Here is a 24,203-nt window from a genome sequence, read left to right as displayed (position 1 = left end):
TGGTACGACCTCTGCTCACTGCAACCTCTACCTCCTGCCTTAGCCTCCTGAGTAGCTAGGACTATAGGCACGTACTGCCACACCCAGCTAAATTACTTTTTATATAAAATAAAGATGGTGTCTAGCTGTGTTGCCCAGGCTGGCCTCCAACTCCTGGGCTCAAGGGATCCACCTGCTTCAGCCTCCCAAAGTGCTGGGATTATAGGTGTGAGCCACTGGACTTGGCCAACTACAATTTTTTGGGGTTTTTTTAATGATAATTTTGTTTTTAAAGATTCAACACCAGAAAAATGTTTCACATTCTAGTTTTGCCTCATTGTTTCCTCATGGTTAGATTCACATTAAACAATTTTTATTAAGAATATGGCCGGGTGTGGTGGCTTACACCTGTAAACCCAGCACTTTGGGAGGCTAAGGCAGGCGAATCACCTGGGGTCAGGGGTTCAAGACCACCCTGGGCAACATGGTGAAACCCCGTCTCTACTAAAAATATAAAAATTAGCCAGGCACAGTGGTGCATGCCTGTAATCCCAGCTATCCAGGAGGCTGAGGCAGGAGAATTGCTTGAATCTGGGAGGCGGAGGTTGCAGTGAGCAGAGATCGCGCCACTGCCCTCCAGCCTGAGAGACAGAGCGAGACTACGTTGCAGAACAAACAAACAAACAAACAAAATGGCTACATAGTTAAACCTATATACTTCTTGTTGCCTCAAATCAGGAGACATCTGATGTCTCCCCAGCATTGTGGAAGCTAAGTTTGGTCACTCAGTTAAGGTGGTAATTGCTGAATCTTTGCAATATAAAGACACCTTTCCCTTGTACTTAAATAATCTATAGGGCCACACTTGGAGATCATGTGAAGAGCCTGTTTCCTAATGATGTTACGTCTAAAGGTTTGAGCATCCACTGATAATTGCCAGAATCATTCATCACATGGGGGTTACAAAATGGCGAGTTTTCTAATTCTACCATTATTTCTAAATTTATTAGCTGGCATTCTTTTGTAAAGACAAACTTTCTCCTTTTTCTTCTTTTACTTGTTTCGTGTGAGCAATATTCACACAGACATAACATGTATTTACTTATTTTTGTTTGTTTTGAGACAGAGTCTCACTCTGTTTCCCAGGCTGGAGTGCAGTGGCATGATCCTGGCTCACTGCAATCTTCGCCTCTGGGGTTCGAGGAATTCTTCTGCCTCAGCCTCCCAAGTACCTGGGATTACAGGCACCTAATACCACGCCCAGCTAATTTTTGCATTTTTAGTAGAGATGGGGTTTCGCCATGTTGGCCAGGCTGGTCTAAAACTCCTGAGCTCAGGTGATCTGCCCATCTTGGCTTCCCAAAGTGCTGGGATTATAGGCATGAGCCACCCAAAAGTCAAATTGCCTGCCCAAAACTCAAATAAGAAAGTAAACTCAGATATTTACAGTACCACCATGGACTTCCACAATTTACTATCATAAACTATTACCACCATTACACTTTCTCATGGTCAAATCATGCCAATATTGGCCAGTGAGAACCTCTTCAGACTGGTTCCTATGTTATTTTTGTTTTTGATCCAGGGTCTTGCTCTGTTGTCCGGGCTGGAGGACAGTGGTACCATCATAGCTCGCCACAGCCGCGGTATCCTGGGCTCAGGCAATTTTCCCACCTCAGCCTTCCAAGTAGCTATGACTACAGGCATGTGACACCACGCCCAGCTAACTTTTAATTTTTTTGTGGAGACACAGTCTCATTATGTTGCACAGGCTGGTCTCAAACTCCTGGGCTCCAGCAATCCTCTTGCCTAACCCTCCCAAAGTGTTGGGATTACAGGTGTGAGTGGTGTCACCATACCTGGCCTAGGCTCTTTTTTATAGAACTCTATTCGTCTTCGAGCACTTCCTTGTTTTCCGACACAAGTTATTCCAATTGAATCAGTACAAGATAAAAAACAAACAAGAAGGCTGTGAGTGTGGATAGTGAAGCTATGAAGAATTTCCTACGACATTCTAGGAGATTATTAATTGCAGGAGTGGAGAGGTAGGGGTGGACAGCAGGGGATCTTCGGTCTCAAAAGATTTTCAATAGATGAAAGGCATCTCTTGTGGGAAAACATTTCTCAAAGAATGTCCATTGGCAAGAAAGAAAAGTGTCTGCTTGGCTGTAGACTTTAAAGGGCCAATTCCTATTTTTACCTAACAGGCATGCATGTGGAGATCAGAAGTTTAAATCTTTTTTGGTTACTTTAGATTGTGATTGAACAGACTTACAAACAGCTATTTGAGCGAACTTGTTTTTCAGGAAAGAGGGCTCAGTATGAATTAGGGAGAGACATCCAGAGCAAACAAAAATGGAGGTGATTTATTAACCCCAGAGGAAACGAGAGCAGTACAACAAAGGAAATGTAATTCAAAGCATCCTTCGCGGTTCATGGGAGCAATATTTACACAGACCTAAGAATGTATGCACTGAATGTTGGTTCAATAAATTTAATATTCTATTGGTTATATTATAAATTATCACGAGGGAATGAAGGAAAAACAAAGTATAGGCCTGGCGTGGTGGCTCACGCCTGTCATTCCAGCACTTTAGGAGGCTGAGGCGGGTGGATCATCTGAGGTCAGGAGTTTTGAGACCAGCCTGACCAACATGGAAAAATCCCGTCTACTAAAAATACAGAATTAGCCGGGCGTGGTGGCACGTGCCTGTAATCCCAGCTACTTGGGAGGTGGAGGCAGGAGAATCGCTTCAACTAGAGAGGCAGAGGTTGCTGTGAGCCAAGATGGTGCTATTGCACTCCAGGCTGGGCAACAAGAGCAAAACTCCATCTCAAAAAAACAAAAACAAAAAACAAAGTATATGCCTGTGAGTTGGGGATACGAGAGCAAAATTACATCTAAAATTATACAAACTCAAGAAAGAGCAGCGTTTGCACTGTTTAGAAAGAATAAATTAAGTGTCAGAAGGCTGAGCACAGTGGCATCCCTGTAATCCCTGCACTTTGGGAGACCAAGGTGGGCAGATCACCTGAGGTTGGGAGTTTGAGACCAGCCTGGCCAACATGGTGAAACCCCATCTCTACTAAAAATACAGAAATCAGCTGGGCATAGTAGTGTGTGCTTGTAATCCCAGCTACTCGGGAGGCTGAGGCAAGAGAATCACTTGAACCTGGGAGGCAGATGTTGCAGTGAACTGAGATGGCGCCACTGCACTCCAGCCTGGGTGACAGAGTGAGACTCTGACTTAAAATAAATAAATAAATGAAAATTTTAAATGCCAGAATAAACAGTTAAAATAATTTAAAGTAGCTATCTCTGGGGAATAAAAATCAGGAATGGGGAAGAGTGGACAGGGAGTTGCTGTTTTTCGCAGTAAGTTTTGAAGCACTATTTGATTTCCTTCTTTTTTTTTTTTTTTTTTTTTTGAGATGGAGTCTCGCTCTGTCACCCAGGCTGGAGTATAGTGGCGTGATCTCGGCTCACTGCAAGCTCCGCCTCCCGGGTTCACGCCATTCTCCTGCCTCAGCCTCCCGAGCAGCTGGGACTACAACACCCGCCACCTCACCTGGCTAATGTTTTGTATTTTTACTAGAGACGAGGTTTCACCGTCTTAGCCATGATGGTCTGGATCTCCTGACGTGGGCGTGGTAGGCGTGATCCGCCCACCTTGGCCTCCCAAAGTGCTGGGATTACAGGCGTGAGCCACCGCGCCCAGCCTATTTGATTTCTTGAAGTATGTATACATATTATTCTGATAAAAAAAAATTAAACTAAGGAAGGAAAATATTTTCACGAAGGCTTCCAGTCTACATAGTTTTACAGGATTTTTCTACTAGCCTTTAAGAACCACATAATTCCTACATTATATAAACAATTTCAGAGCACAGAAAAAGGTGGGAAGCTCTCCAAATTCATTGAGGCTACCGTAACCCACTATGGTATCAGCTGGGATTACAGACACCTGCCACCATGCCCAGCTAATTTTTTGTATTTTTAGAAGAGACAGGGTTTCACCACGTTGCCCAGGCTGGTCTTGAACTCCTGACCTCAGGTGATCCGCCTGCCTTGGGCTCCCAACGTGCTGGGATTACAGGTGTGAGCCACCGCACCCAGCCAGATGATTTTAAATCAGATGATTTTTAATTTTTATTTACACCACCAATCACCAAGTAGAAAATGTAATTGGGGGGAAAAGTCTCATTCACAACAACAACAAAAACCTTACAACGAGAGTAAGTTGAACATGAAATGTGTAAGACCTATATAAAGAAAACTACAAAACTTTACTTAACAATGTAGGCCGGGCGCGGTGGCTCAAGCCTGTAATCCCAGCACTTTGGGAGGCCGAGACGGGCGGATCACGAGGTCAGGAGTTTGAGACCATCCTGGCTAACACGGTGAAATCCCATCTCTACTAAAAAAATACAAAAAGCTAGCCGGGCGAGGTGGCGGGCGCCTGTAGTCCCAGCTACTCGGGAGGCTGAGGCAGGAGAATGACGTGAACCTGGGAGGCGGAGCTTGCAGTGAGCTGAGATCCGGCCACTGCACTCCAGCCCGGGCGACAGAGCAAGACTCCATCTCAAAAAAAAAAAAAAAAAAACAATGTAAAAGAAGCCTTAAATAAATAGGAAGACATACCCTTGGATTAGGAAATTTGATATTGTCAAGATGTCAGGTTTCCTTAAATGAATCTACAAATCCAATACATTCTCAATCAAAAACCCACAACATTTTTTATAGAATTTGAGAATTTGGCTGGGTGCGGTGGCTCACGCCTATAATCCCATCCTGGCTAACATGGTGAAATCTCGTCTCTACTAAAAATACAAAAAACTAGCCGGGCATGGTGGCAGGTGCCTGTAGTCCCAGCCACTCGGGAGGCTGAGGCAGGAGAAAGGCGTGAACCCCGGAGGTGGAGCTTGCAGTGAGCTGAGATCACGCCACTCCAGCCTGGGCGACAGAGCAAGACTCCATCTCAAAAAAAAAAAAAAAAGGAACTTAATAAGCCAATTCTAAAGTTCACATGGGGGAAATGCACACAAAATATCCAAGATTTTTTTTTTTTTTTTTTTTGAGACGGAGTCTCGCTCTGTCACCCAGGCTGGAGTGCAGTGGCACTATTTTCTTTTCTTTTTTTTTTTTTTTGAGACAGAGTCTCGCTCTGTCGCCCAGGCTAGAGTGCAGTGGCACAATCTCTGCTCACTGCAAGCTCTGCCTTCTGGGTTCACACCATGCTCCTGCCTCAGCCTCCCCAGAAGCTGGGACTACAGGTGCCCACCACCACGCCCAACTAATTATTTGTATTTTTAGTAGAGACAGGGTTTCACTGTGTTAGCCAGGATGGTCTCGATCTCCTGACCTTGTGATCCACCGGCCTCAGCCTCCTAAAGTGCTGGGATTACAGGCGTGAGCCACCATGCCTGGCCAACAAAGAATATCTTTATAAACTCCCAAGTAGTTGGAATTACAGGCATATGTCACCTTGTCTGGCTTGATTTTTATACAGCCATATCTGTCATTTTCCTTTTTTTTTTTTTTTTTTTTTTTAAGAAATAGCCTTGCTCTGTCACCCAGGCTGGAGTGCAGTGGCACGATCATGGCTCACTGCAGCCTTGACCTCCCAGGTTCAAGTGATCCTCCCACCTCAGCCTCCTGAGTAGCTGGGATGACAGGCACATGCCACCATGCTTGGCTAATTTTTAAATTTTTATAGACATGGAATCTCACTATGTTGCCCAGGCTCCTGGGCTCAAGCAGTCCTCCCACCTCTGACTCCCAAAGTGCTAGGTTTCCAGGCATGAGCCACCACAGCCAACTTCATCTTCTTTTATAGCTTCTGGGTTATATGCCTTGCTTAGGATGGTTTACTCCACCATCCCAAGCAAGGCAGGAGGATCGCTTGAGCCCAGGAGCTCAAGGTCCGCCTGAACAACATACTAGGACTTTGTCTCTAAAATAAATTTAAATAAAATTTAAAAATTTAAAACCTATATACACAATTTATATAATGTAAATGTACAAAATTTACATTGTAAATAAGGTAAAAAAGATAAACAGATTGGGAATAATGTATATAGCAAATAATAACTTACATAGCAAAGAATTACACAGCTAGATTTATGAAGATCTCCTACAAATGAACAAGAGAAAGAAAGACAACCCACTAGAAAATGGGCAAGGGACACAAATAGGCTAGAAATAAAAATGTACTGGGGAGCTGGGTGCAGTGGCTCACGCCTGTAATCCCAGCACTTTTGGAGGCCAAGGCGGGCCGATCCTCTGGGGCCAGGAGTTGGAGACCAGCCTCCCCAACATGGCGAAACCCTGTCTCTATTAAAAATACAAAATTAGCCGGGTGTGGTGGCATGTGCCTGCAATCCCAGCTACTCGGGAGGCTGAGGCAGGAGAATGGCGTAAAACCCGGGAGGCGGAGCTTGCAGTGAGCTGAGATCCCGCCACTGCACTCCAGCCTGGGTGACAGAGGGAGACTCTGTCTCAAAAAAAAAAAAAAAAAAAAAAGAAAGGTGTGTGTTTGTGGATCTGCAAATACATAAGGTTCTGCTTTATATGTCATATTAAGCACTAATAAGAGCCAGTCACTAAACTAAGAACTTTATATACATTATCAAACTATCATTCAATTAATGTTTACTGAGCACTTATTTTTTGACACTGCACTATTTTTGTCTATAGAAAGACAAACAGGCCGGGCACACTGGCTCATGCCTGTCATCCCAGCACTTTGGGAAGCTGAGGTGGGCGGATCATTTGAGGACAGGAGTTCGAGACCAGCCTGGCCAACATGCTGAAACCGCATCTCTACTAAAAATACAAAAATATGAGCCGGACGTGGTGGCATGTGCCTGTAATCCCTATTCGGGATGCTGAGGCATGAGAATCACTTGAATCCAGGAGGTGGAGGTTGCAGTGAGCTGAGATCGCGCCACTGCACTCCAGCCTGCGTGACAGAGCGAGACCCTGTCTTGAAAAAAAAAAAAAAGAAACACAAACAAATATAAACATGGTCCCTTCCCTCATGAAGTTCACAATCTAGTGGCGAATGCAGGCATTAGTCAAAAGAGCACACACATACATAAAGGAAAATCACACAGCGTTGTAAATGCACAGGTAAAGATGGCCCAGCTGAGGCTCAAGGAGAGCTTTCCTGAGGAAAGATTGGCTAATCCTGTGGGATGACAGAAGTGAATTAGTTCACAGGACATGCTGGGATAGAAAGGAACCATGAAAAGCACTTCAGGCATTTTCCATCAAAAAGAGCTATTACAGGGGGGAGGGGAGGAGGGTTGGCATTAGGAGATACACCTAATGTAAATGATGAGTTAATGGGTGCAGCACACCAACATGGCACATGGATACATACGTAACAAACCTGTACATTGTGCACATGTACTCTAGAAGTTAAAGTATAATAAAAAATTAAAAAAAAAAAAGAGAGATATTACTGGGCCAGGCATGATGGCTCACACCTGTACTCCCAGAGAGCTATTACTGGGCCAGGCATGATGGCTCACACCTGTACTCCCAGAGAGCTATTACTGGGCCAGGCATGATGGCTCACACCTGTACTCCCAAGGTTGGGCCAGGCATGATGGCTCACACCTGTACTCCCAGCACCTTGGGAGTACAGGTGTGAGCCATCATGCCTGGCCCAGTAATATCTCTGTTTTTTTTTTTTTTTTAATTTTTTAGGTGGGAGGATTGCTTGAGCCCAGAAATTTGAGACCAGCCGGGGCAACATTACAAGACTCAATCTCTATTTAAGAAAGAGAGAGAGACAGAGATTACTTCAGAGCAAATGACAAAACAGAACATTTTTCAGATCACAATTCCCTCGTTAAAGCTTCCATTTACTTACTGAAGAAGTGCAGAGGAATGAAGAAAGATATCGCTCAAGGTCTCTGCTGTAGAAATTGTGACCTGAATGGACTTTGGGAGTGAAGCCCACTTTTGAAGCAGGTATGATTTCCACTCATCCACAGGCAAATCCATGCTGCTTTCGATCTATAAAATGAGTAAGAAAATAGGAATCTTACAAATGCACAATTTTAGAAAATCAAGAGTTTGACCCTGTGCAGTGGCTCACACCTGTAATCCCAGCACTTTGGGAGGCCGAGGTGGGTGGATCATGAGGTCAGGAGATTGAGACCATCCTGGATAACACAGTGAAACCCCATCTCTACTAAAAAATACAAAAAAATTAGCTGGGTGTGGTGGCACACGCCTGTAGTCTCAGCTACTCGGGAGGCTGAGGCAAAAGAATCGCTTGAACTGGGGAGGCTGAGGTTGCAGTGAGCTGAGATCACGCCATTGTACTCCAGCCTGGGCAACAGAGAAAGACTCTGTGTCAAAAAAAAAAAAAAAAAGAAAATCAAGATTTCATTCAAGGAAGCCTAAAGCAATAAAATCAATTCTTGTGGTCTTTTCCTCTAGTTTATATGCTAAGGAAAGATCTATATTCTCTCACAGCAATTCACTCGACATCCTTCCATTCAGAAATATTTACTGAAAGACTACTTTGTCACAGGCACCACGCAGGTGATGGTTTTACTAAGAGGAAGCAGACTAGATAGCTATCATCCGTATCCTCTTAGTCTTTTTTTTGTGTGTGAGACAGAGTCTTGCTCTGTACCCCAGGCTGGAGTGCAGTGGCACGATCTGGGCTCACAGGGTGCCTCCCAGGTTCAAGCAATTCTCCTGCCTCAGCCTCCGAGTAGCTGGGACTACAGATGTGCGCCACTACTCTTGGCTAATTCTTGTAGTTTTAGTAGAGACGGGGTTTCACCATGTTGACCAGGCTGGTCTCGAACTCCTGACCTCAGGTGATTCGCCAGCCTGGGCCTCCCAAAGCGCTGAGATTACAAGTGTGAGCCACTGCGCCCGGCCTGATCCCCCTAGTTTCTCAAGTCTGAAACCTGAGACACTTCCCCAGATTTTTCTTTCTCCCCACCCCAACAACTATTCAATTAACAGGTATTTCTCTCTCTTACATAGTTCAGCGTTTTCTTTCAACCCCCAGGTCATTCCTTCGGTTTAAGTCCTCACCATCTCGTCTGGCATTCTTCCTAGAGTGTCATAATTAGTGTCCATGCCATTGGCACCACTCCCCACTTTCAATCCAGCCTCCAACACTGAGACAGAAGTCAGTGCTCTGCCTTAAATTCACCAACGCTACTCCAAGCATATCGGGAAGCCCAGGACAAAAGGTCCTTACCTGACTCTTGGCTGACTTTCTAATTCTCAGGCCTCACTTGCTCCTCTGCAGCCTTGCATACTGAACTACGCATTACGATCCCCGGCTTGCCAGGCTATATCATCTCTCCAATGTTTTGGCATAGGCTATTCGTGCTTTCCGGACCAACCCTACCCTGGCTTTTGGAGTCCACCTGGAAAATTCCCACAGGTTCGTTCTTCAACTCGGTTCAAATGGCACCTCCGAAGGCTTACCCTGATTTCCAACACTCTTGGGGCCTGTACCACGTCTACCTGGCGCTGGGGCTACTCACGGCATAAAGTGCCCCCACACACTGTCCTCTTCTCCAAGGACAGGGACCAGGTCTGATTCCCCTTCGGAGACGCCCCCCTCAAGGGTGCCAAGCTCAGGGTTTGGCCCCGGTTGAGAACTCAGCCCCGCGTTGCTGGAGGAATCGGGTCACTGCTGCGACTCGATTTAGCAGCTGAGGTCTCAGGGAACAGCTTTAACCTCCTCTGAGCTACCAACCCGTGCACTCGCCGGAAACCGAGGCGAGAAAGCCTCGTGACCCCGCTCAGAGGCGCCCGGAACTGGGCCGCGGACTCCCTCCCTGCGCCCGTGCACTCCCTCCCCGCGCCCGAGCAGCTCCCGGCGCGCCCCTCGGCGCCCCGCCCCGCCCCGCCCCGTGCCCCACGTCCCGCGCCAGGCCTCCCTTGGGCCCGCGAGCGGGTCACGTGCGCCGCGCCTCGGCCAATGTGGCGGCTGCGCAGAGCCCGGGCCCGCCCCTGGACCGCGCGCACGTCGGGGGCGGGAGCGGCGCACGCAACTCCTCGGGCCAATAACTGCGCAGCAAAAACGCGGGACCCCGGTGGGGAAGCTCCAGCTGTCGAGGGGTTCGCGCGGGAGTCGGGGCGGCGGAGCCATGGTCGGCCAACTGAGCGAGGGGGCCATTGCGGTGAGGAGGTGCCGGGGGCCGGTCCGGCCGTCCGGGATGGCTGCGGCCCCGAGCCTCGCGGAGTGGAGAGGGGGAGGGGAGCCCGGGGCGACGGGGGATGAACGCGAGGGGAGGAGAAGGCGGGGGGCGGTGGGGACCCGCCGAGCGCCCGTCTAGTGTCATCACCCCCTCCTTAGAGCATTCTTCCGATCGTCTTTGAAACATGCTCACGTTTTTCCTACTTAAGAACAAAGTAAATAAACGCTTGCCTGTCTCTCGATCTTCCACCTGCGGCCACTTTGTTTCTTCTCCTTTCCTCCCCCGCAGCCAAACTTCTTGTCTGGTTTCAGCCACTTCCTTTCCTCGCCTCTCATCAACTCTTTAACCCACTCCAGTCATCCCCTTGATCGCTGTAGAAAACCCCGGCTGAAGGGACCAGTGGCCTCCAAGTTGCTAAATCCAGCCCTTTTCCGTTTTCAGCTTACCTGAGTTCTCAGCAGCGTTTGCGTTTGAGCCCTGCTTCTGCTCACACCCTCTTCCTTGGGTTTTAGTGGCTCAGCTTGGCGGGTCTATCCCCGTATTATTTGCAGGCCCCTCTTTGTAAATTTTTGTTGACTTAAGGCTCCCTCTAGGCCCTCTTGACTCCCAAAGGCAATTTCTTTTCTTTTTTTTTTTTCTCCAGCCTGGGCGACACTCACTGTATCGCCCAGGCTGGAGTGCAGTGGTACGATCTCGGCTCACTGCAACCTCCGTCTCCCGGGTTCAAGCGATTCTCCTGCCTCTGTCTCCCGAGTAGCTGGGACTACATATGTGCGCCATCACACTCGGCTACTTTTTTGTGTTTTTATTAGAGACGGGGTTTCATCATGTTGGCCAGGCTGATTTCGAACTCCAGACCTCCATTATGTCTCCCGCCTTGGCCTCCCAAAATGCTGGGATTACAGGCATGAACCACCGTTACCGGCCCCAAGGCAATTTCATTGCCATTTATTAATATATGTCAGTTTTTCACAAATTTCTTTGTACTGAGCCACCTTTACTCTAAAAGACAAACTTCTATAATCTATCTGCTTGCTTATTCCATGCTTCAGAGGCTTTTAAGTTCGATATACATATCCCAAAGCAAATTCGTTATCTTTCTAAGTCTGGGCCCCTTGATCCCTATCTTCACGTACCATTATCAGTTCAGTGCTAACCAGAGGTTGAGAAATCATTCCCCCTACATTGTCCATCTCCTGGGCATCCAGTCCCTCACCAAGCGAAGTGTATTGTACCTCTGCGTAGATCTATCAAGCCCACCGGCTTCTTTCCATCCATACTGGCACTATCATTCTTTTTTTTTTTCCTGGGCTGTTCACTTCCACTCAGCATACGTTCCTGCCACCATTCCCATCCACAGCATACTCTCAGCCTACTCTCCAGTCACCCCCAGATTTTTTTAAAAATTTAGATTTCTGGTATTTTCCATACTCCTACCTTCTTCCATGGGGCATTTGAACATTTTTTTTTTGAGACGGAGTCTTGCACTGTTGCCCAGGCGCCCAGGCTGGAGTGCAGTGGCAGGATCTCAGCTCACTGCAAGCTCCACCTCCCGGGTTCACGCCTCACCCTGAGTAGCTGGGACTACAGGCGCCTGCCACCACACCTGGCTAATTTTTTGTATTTTTTGATAGGGACGGGGTTTCACCGTCTTAGCCAGGATGGTCTCGATCTCCTGACCTTGTGATCCTCCCGCCTCAGCCTCCCAAAGTGCTGGGATTACAGGCATGAGCCACCACGCCCGGCCCTGAACATTCTTTTCCCTCTGCCCACTGCCTGGGTGGTTCTTCACTCTTCCCCACGCTGGCAAACACCATCTTCATATCTCAGCTCGTTTGTGACTTCCGTTACTAGGCTAAATCCCTTTGAGATCTCAATTCCTGTTCATTCACTTATTGATTTATTTGTTTTTTTCTTTTTGAGATGGAGTCTCGCTCTGTTGCCCAGGCTAGAATGCAGTGGCACGATCTTGGCTCACTGCAACCTCCGCCTCCTGGGTTCAGGCAGTTCTCCTGCCTCAGTCTCCCAGGTAGCTGGGATTACAGGAGCCTGCTATGGTGCCCGGCTAAGTTTTGTATTTTTAGTAGAGATGGGGTTTTACCACGTTGGCCAGGCTGGTCTTGAACTCCTGACTTCAAGCAATCCACCTGCTTCAGCCTCTTGAAGTGCTGAGATTATAGGCGCGAGCCACTGTGCACAACCTCATTCACTTATTAGATGCATGACTTGAGGCAAGATACTAAACTCTGTTTCTTCTCTGTAAAATGAGGGCAGTGATATCTATTGCATAAGATTAGTAGGAGGATGGAGTGAGTTATTAAATTTAAACTGCTTAGCACACTGATACATAGAAAATGCTCAGTATTTTTGTTACCTATTAATAATTACAGATACAGTTTTATGTTTGTTGTTTGAGTAATCAGTTTATTTTTAAATTTTTAAAATTAGTATTATATTTGTTTGTTTGTTTGTTTTGAGACAGAATCTTGCTCTGTTGCCCAGGCTGGAGTGCAGTGGTACATTCTTGGCTCACTGCAACCTCTGTCTCCCAGGTTCAAGCGATTCTCCTGTCTTAGCCTCCCTAGTAGCTGGGATTACGGGTGCCCACCACCACACTCTGCTAATTTTTGTGTTTTCAGTAGAGACAGGGTTTCACCGTGTAGGCCAGGCTGGTCTCGAACTCCTGGCCTCAAGAGATCTGGCCACCTTGGCCTCCCAGTATGCTGGGATCACAGGCTTGAGCCTGGCCTAATCAGTTAACTTTCTGTAAATTCCATGAGGCCTGCAATCATGCCTATGTTGTTTTACTCTGTGTCGTATCCCCAATACCTGGAGAAGTGCTGGCAAGTTTTAGGTGCTGAATAAATGCTTGCTAGTTACATGAATGAATGAGGCAGTGGGGAGAAAGGGACAGGTGAATGGGGAAGAAAGGCAGCTTGGGGGAAAAACAGAAATGGGAGGAACTGTTGTTGGACTCAAGTGAATATTTAAATTAGGAATGTGTGAATGCTGAAACCTGGGAAGTGATTTTAAATTGTAGCCTTCATTTATTTTATAGCTACTGCCTTGTGTCTTTAAGACAAATTAAGAATGTTTCTAGGCCGGGCGCAGTGGCTCACGCCTGTAATCCCAGCATTTTGGGAGGCCGAGGCGGGCAGATCACCTGAGATCGGGAGTTTGAGACCAGCCTGACCAACATGGAGAAACTCTGTCTCTATTAAAAATACAAAATTAGGCAGGTGTGGTGGCGCATGACTGTAATCCCAGCTACTTGGGAGGCTGAGGCAGGAGAATCTCTTGAATCCAGGAGGTAGAGGTTGCGGTGAGCCGAGATGGCGCCATTGCACTCCAGTAACAAGAGCAAAACTCCCATCTCAAAAGAAAGAAAAAAAAAGAATGGTTCTTCACTTTTAAAAAGACTGATCATGGGCCAGGCGCAGTGACTTATGCCTGTAATCCCAGCACTTTAGGAGGCCGAGGCAGGTGGATCACTGGAGGTTAGGAGTTCGAGACCAGCCTGGCCAACGTGGAGAAACCCTCATCTACTAAAAATACAAAAATTAGCTGGGTGTGGTGGTGTGTGCCTGTAATCCCTGTTACTTGGGAGCCTGAGGCAAAATAATCACTTGAACCCACGAGGCGGTGAGCTGAGATTGCACCGCTGCATTCCAGACTGGGCGATAGAGTCTCAACAAAAATAAAGAATGATCATGGAGATATTTAAATAATTTGATAAGTTCTTTTTTTATTTTTTATTATTTTTTAGAGATGGGGTCTCACTCTGTTGCCCATGCTAGTCTGAAACTCCTGGGCTTAAGCGATCCTCCCACCTCAGTTTACCAAAGTGCTGGGATTACAGGTGTGAGCCACTGCACCCGGCCACATTAGTTTTTGTATTCAAAATTTTATAAACCTATTTCCAGTGTAGGTGAAGGATTTTGTTCATCAATGAAAAATGAAAGTTTCACATGTGTTTGTGGTGATGGAGTGAGTTGGAGAACCTTTGTTGACTTATTATCAGCTAAAGCAAGTACCATTTTCGTTCAAAAGATGCAGGCCACAAAGGGTACGAACATACCACACAAATAGTGGATGCATTTGGGCAAGAGCCACACGATAAAATAAGAGATGATGCATGGAACGCTTGTGGTAAACAGAATACATAGCATTTGTATGTTAATTAATTATATTATAGAATGAAAGTGGAAGGGAAGTAATGTTTTTGACTATTTCTAACATGACAGATGCTTTAATAGCCAGTACTTAAGTAACCCTATAAGATAGCTATTTTTTATATTCCCACAGAGGAAGGAAGTACAGAGAGGTTAAATAATGTGTCCATGGGGTGAAGATTTGAACACATGTGCCTTTTTTATTTTATTTTATTTTTTTTGAGATGGAGTCTCGCTCTGTCGCCCAGGCTGGAGTGCAGTGGTGCAGTCTCGGCTCTCTGCAAGCTCCACCTCCCAGGTTCACGCCATTCTCCTGCCTCAGCCTCCCGAGTAGCTGGGACTACAGGCGCCCGCCACCTCACCTGGCTAGTTTTTTGTATTTTTTAGTAGAGATGGGGTTTCACCGTGTTAGCCAAGATGGTCTCGATCTCCTGACCTCGTGATCTGCCCGTCTCGGCCTCCCAAAGTGCTGGGATTACAGACTTGAGCCACCGCGCCTGGCCTTTTTTTTTTTAAACAGGGTCTCACTCTGTTGCCCAGGCTAGAGTGCCGAGGCGCGATCTCGGCTCGTGGCAACCTCCACCTCCTGGGTTCAAGCGATTCTTTTGCCTCAGCCTCCCAATTACAGACGTGTGCCACCACGCCCAGCTAATTTTTGTGTTTTTAGTAGAGACAAGGTTTCATCATGTTGGTCAGGCTGGTCTTGAACTCCTGGCTTCAAGTGATCTGCCCACCTCGGCCTCCCCAAGTCCTGGGATTACAGACTTGAGCCATTGCACCTGGCCATAATTTTTTTTTTAAATGACAGTCTTGTTTTTTGTCTCTCAGGCTGGAGTGCAGTGGCACGATCATAGCTCACTGCAACCTCCAACTCCTGGGCTCAAGTGGTCCTCCCACCCCAACCTCTCGAGTAGCTGGGACTACAGGTGCATGCCACCGTGCCCAGCTAATTTTTTTTTTTTAATTTTGTGTAGAGATGGGGTTTCACCATCTTGCCTAAGCTGGTCTCGAACTCTTGGCCTGCAAACAGTTCTCCTGCCTGGCCTCCCAAGTCTTTGGGATTATAGGCATGAGCCACTGTGCCTGGCCTTGTCCCTTAAAACGAGTTATCCATTTGTAAACAGCTGATTTCTTTGGAGCATTGTCCCCATATACTTTTCTTTTTTTTTTTGAGACAGAGTCTCACTCTGTCGCCGGGGCTGGAGTACAGTGGCCGGATCTCAGCTCACTGCAAGCTCCGCCTCCCGGGTTCACGCCATTCTCCTGCCTCAGCCTCCCGAGTAGCTGGGACTACAGGCGCCGCCACCTCACCCGGCTAGTTTTTTGTATTTTTTAGTAGAGACGGGGTTTCACCGTGTTAGCCAGGATGGTCTCGATCTCCTGACCTCGTGATCCGCCCGTCTCGGCCTCCCAAAGTGCTGGGATGACAGACTTGAGCCACCGCGCCCGGCCTACTTTTCTTTCATAAAGCATTGGTGATTTCATCCTTCTTCCACCCAAGCTTCACCTTGAATTTGGTGTTCATTGTTGCTTCCATTTTAGCAGAACTCATGTTGCTCTGACAGGCCTCTTTTCAAATTGATGTCTTATCCTTCTTAGTTCCTTACACTAGATCTTGTTCAGACATGTTACAACAAGTTATTATGAGTTTATTTCAGTGCAAAAAATTTTTGAAATGCATGGATAGTTTTTTCATAATGTACATTTTTCATATACTTTTTCAATTCCTCTCATATATGCATGTGGTTTTAAAATCAAACGGAACAGAAAAGTGTTTGTGGTCGGGCATGGTGGCTCACATATGTTAATGTCAGCACTTGGGGAGGCTAAGGCAGGAGGATCCCTTGAGGCCAAGAAGGAGTTTGATACCAGGCTGGGCAACATAGCAAGATCCTGTCTCTATTTCATTTTTTTTTTTTTTTTTTTTTTTTTTTTGAGTCGGAGTCTGGCTCTGTCACCCAGGCTGGAGTGCAGTGGCCGGATCTCCACTCACTGCAAGCTCCGCCTCGCGGGTTTACGCCATTCTCCTGCCTCAGCCTCCCGAGTAGCTGGGACTACAGGCGCCGCCACCTCACCCGGCTAGTTTTTTGTATTTTTTAGTAGAGACGGGGTTTCACCGTGTTAGCCAGGATGGTCTCGATCTCCTGACCTCGTGATCCACCCGTCTCGGCCTCCCAAAGTGCTGGGATTACAGGCTTGAGCCACCGCGCCCGGCCTATTTCATTTATAAAGAAGAAAGAAAGAGGTGTTTAATGTCATTACTGACCTTCTGCCCTACTTTGTCCACTTCTATTCCCCAGAAATAACTGCTTTTTAGAAAAATCACTGTCATTGATATTTCACTTACATATAATAAATTGCACCTTTTTTTTTTTTTTTTTTTAGGCAGAGTCTCCTGTTGCCCAGGCTGGAGTATAGTGGTGCAATGTCAGCTCATTGCAACCTCTGCCTCCCAGATTCAAGCAATTCTCTTGCCTCAGCCTCCTTAATAGCTGGGGTTACAGGTGCATGCCACCTCGCCCGGCTAATTTTTGTACTTTTAGTACAGACAGGGTTTTGCTATGTTGGCCAGGCTGGTCTCGACCTTCTGACCTCACATGATCTGCCTGCCTTGGCCTCCCGAAGTGCTGGGATGACAGGCGTGAGCCACCGCGCCCAGCCAGGTCGCACCTATTTTAAGTGTACAGCTTGATGAACTTTGACAAATCTACGCACCCCTGTAACCGCATTGCCTCCGTGGAGATACAGAATAGTTCCATCAGTGCACCCCGCCTCCTGCTCCTTCCCCACCTCCGTCCTCACCCGAGGCAACCCGTGTTCTGGTTTCTCTCTGTAGGTTAGTTTTGACTTTCCTAAGACTTCATATAAATGGAATCAAATAATATCTACCCTTTTGTGTCTGGCTTCTTTCAGCAATATTTTTGTGTTTTTCCAGAGGTAAGGTCTCTGTCACCCAGGCTGGAGTACAGTGACACAGTCATGGCTCACTCCAGCCTTGACCTCCTGAACTCAAGAGATCCTCGCACCTCAGCCCCCTGAGTAGCTGGGACTACAGGTGCATGCCACCACTCTTGGCTAATTAAAAAAAAAAATTTTTTTTTTTTTTTTTGAGATGCAGTCTTGCTCTGTTGCCAGTCTGGAGTGCAGTGGCATGACCTCAGCTCACTGCAACCTCTGCCTCCTGGGTTCAAGCGATTCTCCTGCCTCAGCCTCCCAAGTAGCTATGCCTGGCGAATTTTTGTATTTTTAGTAGAGACAGGGTTTCACCATATTGGTCAGGATGGTCTCAATCTCTTGACCTCGTGATCCACCCACCTCGGCCTCCCAGAGTGCTGGGATTACAGGCGTGAGCCACCACACCCGGCCTAAAAATGTTTTTTGTAGAGATGGGGTCTTGGTGTGTTGTCCAGGATGATCTTGAACTCCTGGGCTCAAGTGATCCTCCCACCTTGGCCTCCCAAAGTGTTGGGATTACAGGCATAAGCCACCACTCTGGACCAAAATGTTTTTTGAGATTTATCCATGTTAATTCAGTAATTTGCACTTTTGTATTGCTCAGTAGTATTCCATTGTGTGACTATAACAAAATTTGTTTATTATTTCACGTTTGGGTTATTTTCATCTTTTGACTTAAATGAAGATGCTATGACCATTTAAGTACAAATCTTTTTGTGGAAATATGTTTTCATTTCTCTGGGATAAATATCTAGGCACGTCATTGCTGGGTCATAGGTAACTGAATGTTTAAAAGAAATTGCCAGACTTTTCCAGTGTGATTATGAGAATTCTAGTTGCTCCATGTCCTTGCCAGTCACCAGTCTTTGATCCTGGGTATTCTAGTGAAAGTATAAAGGTATCTCACTGTGGTTTTAATTTGTATTTCTCTGGTGACTAATGAGCATCTTTTCATGGGCTTACTGGCCATTTGTGTATGTTCACAAAAGAAGTGTCTGTTCACGTCTTTTGTTCACCTAAAAATTGGGTTTTGTACTTATTAAAGAGTTGTAAGAATTCTTTCTTCTTGATAGGTCTTTTGTTAAATATAAATATTACATATATTTTCTCCCAATCTGTGACTTGCTTTTTCTTTTTTGAAATTTTCTTTTTTTGAAGTGCGCTTTTAAATTTTGATGAAGTCCACGTTATCAGGTTGTGGTTTTTTGTCAGATTTTGTTTTGTTTTTTGCAGACTTGAATTTGTGTGTCCTAAGAAATCTTTGCTAGGCCGGGCACGGTGGCTCACGCCTGTAATCCCAGCACTTTGAGAGGCCAAGGCGGGCGGATCACCTGAGGTCGGGAGTTCGAGACCAGCTTGGCCAACATGGAGAACTCTTGTATCTACTAAAAATACAGAATTAGCGGGGCATGGTGGTGGGTGCCTGTAATCCCAGCTACTCGGGAGGCTGAGTCAGGAGAATGGCTTGAACCCAGGAGGCGGAAGTTGCGGTGAGCCAGGATCGCGCCATTGCACTTCAGCCTGGGCAACAAGAGGGAAACTCAGTCTCAAAAAAAAAAAAAAAGAAATCTTTGCCTATCCCACCCAAGGTCACAAATCTTTTATACTGTATTTTCTTCCAGAAGTTTTATAGTTTTAGCCTTGCCTTATGGTCTGTGATGCATTTCCAGTGTACTATTTTATCTATGATATATAGGTCTTTTTCTTAATATAGATATTCAGTTGTTCCAGCCCTGTTTATTGAAGACTATCCTGTTACATTGAGTGACTTAGTCACTTTAGATAAAATCAATGGAATGTATATGTGTATATCTCTATTTCTGGAATGTCTGTTCTGCAATTGATTTCTATGTTGGCTTATGTCAATAGCACATTGTCATAAAAATTGCAGATGTATAGTAAATCTTGAAATTGGGCATTGTAAATTCTCCAGCTTCATTTCTTTCTTTTCTTTTCTTTTCTTTTTTTTTTTTTTGAGGCGGAGTCTCACTCTGTCACCCAGGCTGGAGTGCAGTGGCGCCATCTCAGCTCACTGCAACCTCCACCTCTCGGGTTCAAGCAGTTCTCCTACTTCAGCTTCCTGAATAGCTGGGATTACAGGCGCCCGCCACCACACCCAGCTAATTTTGGTATTTTTGTTAGAGATGGGGTTTCACTATGCTGGCCAGGCTAGTCTCGAACTCCCAACCTCATGTGATCCGCCTACCTTGGCCTCCCAAAATGCTGGGACTACAGGCCTGAGCCACAGTGCCTGGCGTTGAGCTTCATTCTTATTTTTATTTTTATTTCATTTTTTTGAGGCAGGATCTCACTCAGTCACCCAGGTTGGAGTGCAGTGACATACATGATCATAGTTTACTGCAGCTTTATCTCCCTGGCTCAAGTGATCCTCCCACCTCACCCTCCAAGTAGCCGGGACCACTACGCCCAGCTAATTTTTTTTTTTTTTTTTTTTTTTTTTTTTTTGAGACAGGGCTTTACTCTGTCACTCAGGCTAGAGTACAGTGGTGCCATCTCACCTTACTGTAGCCTCTGCTTCCCAGATGCAAGCAATCCTCCTGCCTCAGCCTCTCGAGTAGCTGGGACTGCGGGCGTGTGCCACCACACCCAGCTACTTTTTGTATTTTTTGTAGAGACGGGGTTTCGCCATGTTGGCCAGGCTGGTCTCAAACTCCTGACCTCGTGATCTGCCCGCCTTGGCCTCCCACAGTGTTGGGATTACAGGTGTGAGCCACCGCGCCCGGCCCTACCTGGCTAACTTTTTATAGAGATGGGTCTCCTTATGTTGCCTAGGCTGGTCTCGAACTCCTGGGCTCAAGTGATCCTCCTGCTTCCGTCTCTGAAAGTGCTGAGATTATAAGCATGAGCCTTGTTGGTAGTTTTCAGTGTGCAGTTCTTACATATGTGCTGTTAAATATATCCCTAAATAATTTACTTTTGAGGCCCAGCGTGGTGGCTCACGCCTGTAATCCCGGCATTTTGGGAGGCTGAGGTGGGCAGATCACCAGGGGTCAGGAGTTCGAGACCAGCCTGACCAACATGGTGAAACCCTATCTCTACAAAAATACAAAAATTAGCCGAGTGTGGTGGTGCACACCTGTAACCCCAGCTACTCGGGAGGCTGCAGCAGGAGAACTGCTTGAACCCGGGTGTTAGAGGTTGCAGTGAGCTGAGATTGCACCACTGGACTCTAGCAATACAGAGCGAGACTATCTCAAAAAATAAATTTTTTTTGATGGTGTCTAAGTGGCATTTTTGAAAATTTCATTCTTCAGTTTTTATTGCTAGTATATTAAAATACGTATGATTTTTCCACACCTGCCTTGTGTCCTGCAAACTTGCTAAATCAACTTACTAGTTTTTATAGATACCTTAGGATTTTCTATGTAAAGGATCATGTTATCTACAAATAAAGGAGGTTTTATTTGTTCCTTTTTAATATTTTTATTTTTTATCTGGAGAGGGAGCCTCACTCTGTCGCCCAGGCTGGAGTGCAGTGGCGCGACCTCAGCTCCCTCCAACCTCCGCCTCCTGAATTCAAGCGATTCTCCTGTCTCAGCCTCCCCAGCAGCTGGGACTACAGGCATGCGCCATCACGCTCAGCTAATTTTTGGAAGAATCAGTGTTTCACCATGTTGGCCAGGCTGGTCTCGAGCTCTTGACCTCAAGAGATCTGCCCGCCTTGGCCTCCCAAAGTGCTGGGATTACAAGCATGAGTCACCGTGCCCGGCCAGTTCCTTTTTAATCTTTCTGCCCTTTTTCCCCTTGCCTTATTGCGTTAGTTAGAACCTCTAATACCACATTGAATAAAGATGTTAAGAGGTATATCCTTGCCTTATTCCCGATCTTGGTAGCCTGTTATTGTCTTTTACTGTTAAGTGTGATGGTAACCATAGGTTTTTTTTGTAGATGTCAGCTATCAGTTTAAGCATTACTTCTATGCCTAGTTTGCTAAGACTTTATAATGAATAAGTGTTGCCTTTTCTGTATCTGTTCAGTTGATAATGATTTTTCTCTTCTGTGAATGTGACAAATTACATTGATTTTTCAGTTGTTGAATAAACCTTGCCTTCCTTGAATAAATCACACTTGGTCATGACATATTATCCATTTTATATAGTACTGGATTTGATTTGCTATTATTTTGTTGAAGTTTTTTTTTTTTTTAGACAGAGTCTCGCTATGTTGCCTAGGCTGGTCTTGAAGTCTTGGGCTCAAAACAGACCTCCCACCTCGGCCTCCCAAAGTGCTAGGATTATAGGCGTGAACCACTGCTTGGGGTGGTCTTTGTTTTTTTTTTTTTTTTTCCTGTCGTAGTAAACCTAACATCATAAAATGACTTGGAAAGAAAGTCTTGTCTTTTCTGTTTTCTGAAATGATTTATGCAAGTTTTTGTTTGTTTGTTTGTTTGTTTGTTCTTAAATGTTAGAATTCACCAGTAAAGCCATCTGGACCTAGTGTGTTCTCTTTTGGAATATTTAGAACTATAAATTCAATTTCTTTAATAGATACAGAGCTACATAGATGTTCTTTTGTATCGGTTTTGATAATTTGTATTTTTCGAGAGGTTTATCCAGTTTATCTTGGTTGTTTTATAAAGTTGTTCCTAACATTCCCTTATTATCTCTTTAATATATATAGAATTTATTTATCTAATTCCCTGTTAATGAGTACTAGAGGGAAATGACTGTGCCGTTATGAATAATGAATACATACGTGATACCGGTGTTAGAGATGTACTGTGTTTCCTTGTTGTAAAACACGTGTCTCCCTCTTACCATTTTATGGTTTGTCCAGGGTGATAAACTATATGTTTCAGCTGACAGGCTCTGAATAGGCTCTTTGAACAATCTTATCTGTATATTCCAAATACGAACCATAAAAACATGTCATTTTCTTCTTGCTTTGAGTGCATATCTCACACAAAGCTGTTTTTACTCCCTCAGGCCATCATGCAGCATGGGGACACGTCCATGAAGCCCGTCCTCCAAGTCATCGTAAGTACCTGTGTGTGTTCCTTGTCAGCTTCATTAGAGTCAGCTCGTTATAAATTACGTCCGACGAAGGACAGACAGATTTGTCCACTTTCGGAAATTCCCCGCCTTGTCACAAAAAATAGGCCAGTCTACCTTGTACCCCTGAAAGGAGCCAGGCTTTTTGAAAATATTGCTACGTGAGCTGCCAAGTCCTACTGTCTTTGGAGGTTCCGATTGAAGGCTTTGCCTCTCTTCCTCCTCACCGTTGATAGATGACTGTGGTGCACCTTGCCTTTCTGCTCTTGGGTTTGTGTCGTTCACATCAGCCTTTTACATGACTTCCAGAAATACATCTAATATGAACTTGTCTCCTGAACATTCTTCAGTTAACACATCATTTATTTAAGGGGTTCTCGAACTTCAGTGGGAGTTTCGAAAAATAGAAGCAGAATGCGGGCTCACGCCTGCCAGTTTTCAGTCAGCCGGTCTGATGGGTCTCTGCTGCAGCGCAGTAGCTGTGGGTCACTGTGGCCTCTGTGTGCAGATTTCACTTCCTTTGGAAACCTGCCTCTGCTGTCTCTCAGGTGGGGATAAAGGTCTCGGCTCTGCTACCTGATCATGGGCACATGTCACTTAGGTCTCTGTGCCTCCATCTCCCCATCTCCACCCCAGTTGTTAGGCCCTTCAGGACAAGGATACTTTTTGTTCATTTTGTATTTTTAGCACATTTGCTACACGGCACCTTGTGTATATTGGGTGCCTCATTATTTATTTATTTATTTATTTTGGTAATTGATTTTCAGCCAGATTTGAGTCAGGAGTGAGAATTCAAGAGTACAGGCAGCTCGTTTTATTTCCCTCTCTATTGTGTTTAATAATGTTAGTGGAGAGGTTAGTGGGAAAATCATCAAATCCAATTTTCTTTTACTTGGATTTAGATGTCAAGAGAATGGGCAAACAGTTCAGTTTGTGTTGAACTAATGGCAAACTCACTCTCCTACCACTTCGGTTTACTTATCCCTGGGGACGGGGCAGACGACCTGGCTAATAAATCAAGTTTTGTGTCCTAGAACATCCGTCCCATTACTACGGGGAATAGTCCGCCGCGTTATCGACTGCTTATGAGTGATGGATTGAACACTCTGTCTTGTGAGTATGGCGTATCCATCTAGAAATGTGTGAGTATTTAAATAATAGAAGCACACCCAGCCCTTTGGTTGCCATAATTTGGGGGCGTTCATGAAATCCATACTTGCTTGGCTGTGTACTTCATTCAGACAGAATTACAGCTGTCAGCATTCTAACGATAGACTAGAGGTAGTGGAAAGCTGCTTGGCTTAATTTTCTCTAACTGGTGTTCTGTGTTTTCTCTGATTAATTTCCCTAAGAATGATGTTGACATTAGTGAGCGTGATGGGTTAGCTGCCCTATACTTTCCTGTTTTGGGGTTTTATTTCTGTGTCGGAAGCTATAGAGGGGAGAAAGGAGAGAATTTTTAAATGATTTTGACCACGTTAGCAAATTCACACATTTAAGAGGAGCAGCAAATGTTTAACAGCAAAATATATAGTTTTTCACTGTGTAGAGTCTGACTAGTTTTCATTTCAGGAACATATTTAAGGCATTTTTCTTTTTTTTCTTTTTTTTTTTTTTTGAGACGGAGTCTCGCTCTGTTGCCCAGGCTGGAGTGCAGTGGCATGATCTCCACTTACTGCAAGCTCCGCCTCCTGGGTTCACACCGTTCTCCTGCCTCAGCCTCCCGAGTAGCGCCCGCCACTGTGCCTGGCTAATTTTTGTATTTTTTTAGTAGAGACAGGGTTTCACCGTGTTCGCCAGGATGGTCTCGATCTCCTGACCTGGTAATCCGCCAGTCTCAGCCTCCCAAAGTGCTGTCATTACAGGCGTGAGCCACCACGCCCGGCCTAAGGCATTT

At 45.7% G+C, this 24,203-nt stretch overlaps 2 protein-coding genes across 8 annotated transcripts in view; one reads left to right on the top strand and one right to left on the bottom strand.

Annotated features, from left to right (window-relative positions):
• The window catches only part of SMYD4 (SET and MYND domain containing 4), a 47,022-nt gene extending 37,128 nt beyond the window's left edge, over positions 1-9,894 (bottom strand). For 2 of the 7 annotated variants that reach the window (XM_033185142.1, XM_033185143.1), the window contains exons 1-2: positions 8,090-8,108; positions 7,860-8,005 (exon numbers count right to left, since the gene is read on the bottom strand). In XM_033185142.1, the coding sequence (XP_033041033.1) occupies positions 7,860-7,993 (134 nt within the window). In that variant the 5' untranslated portion in view covers positions 7,994-8,005; positions 8,090-8,108. Of the gene's footprint in view, positions 1-7,859; positions 8,006-8,089; positions 8,112-8,991; positions 9,067-9,387 lie in introns of those variants that run through there. The other 5 variants (XM_033185146.1, XM_033185145.1, XM_033185144.1 and 2 more) reach the window with 5 other exon arrangements.
• Positions 9,895-9,992: 98 nt separating this feature from the next.
• Positions 9,993-24,203, top strand: part of RPA1 (replication protein A1) — a 64,483-nt gene continuing 50,272 nt past the window's right edge. The window contains exons 1-3 of the mRNA XM_033185140.1: positions 9,993-10,149; positions 22,241-22,291; positions 23,341-23,419. Coding sequence (XP_033041031.1) covers positions 10,117-10,149; positions 22,241-22,291; positions 23,341-23,419 — 163 coding nt within the window. The 5' untranslated portion in view covers positions 9,993-10,116. The remainder of the gene's footprint in view (positions 10,150-22,240; positions 22,292-23,340; positions 23,420-24,203) is intronic.

The sequence above is a fragment of the Trachypithecus francoisi genome, unplaced genomic scaffold (genome assembly GCF_009764315.1).
Source record: "Trachypithecus francoisi isolate TF-2019V2 unplaced genomic scaffold, Tfra_2.0 Lachesis_group20, whole genome shotgun sequence".
In the NCBI taxonomy this organism is placed as follows: Eukaryota; Metazoa; Chordata; class Mammalia; order Primates; family Cercopithecidae; genus Trachypithecus; species Trachypithecus francoisi.
Note: the sequence above shows the minus strand (reverse complement) of the source record. Positions and strands in the feature narration are given on the sequence as shown.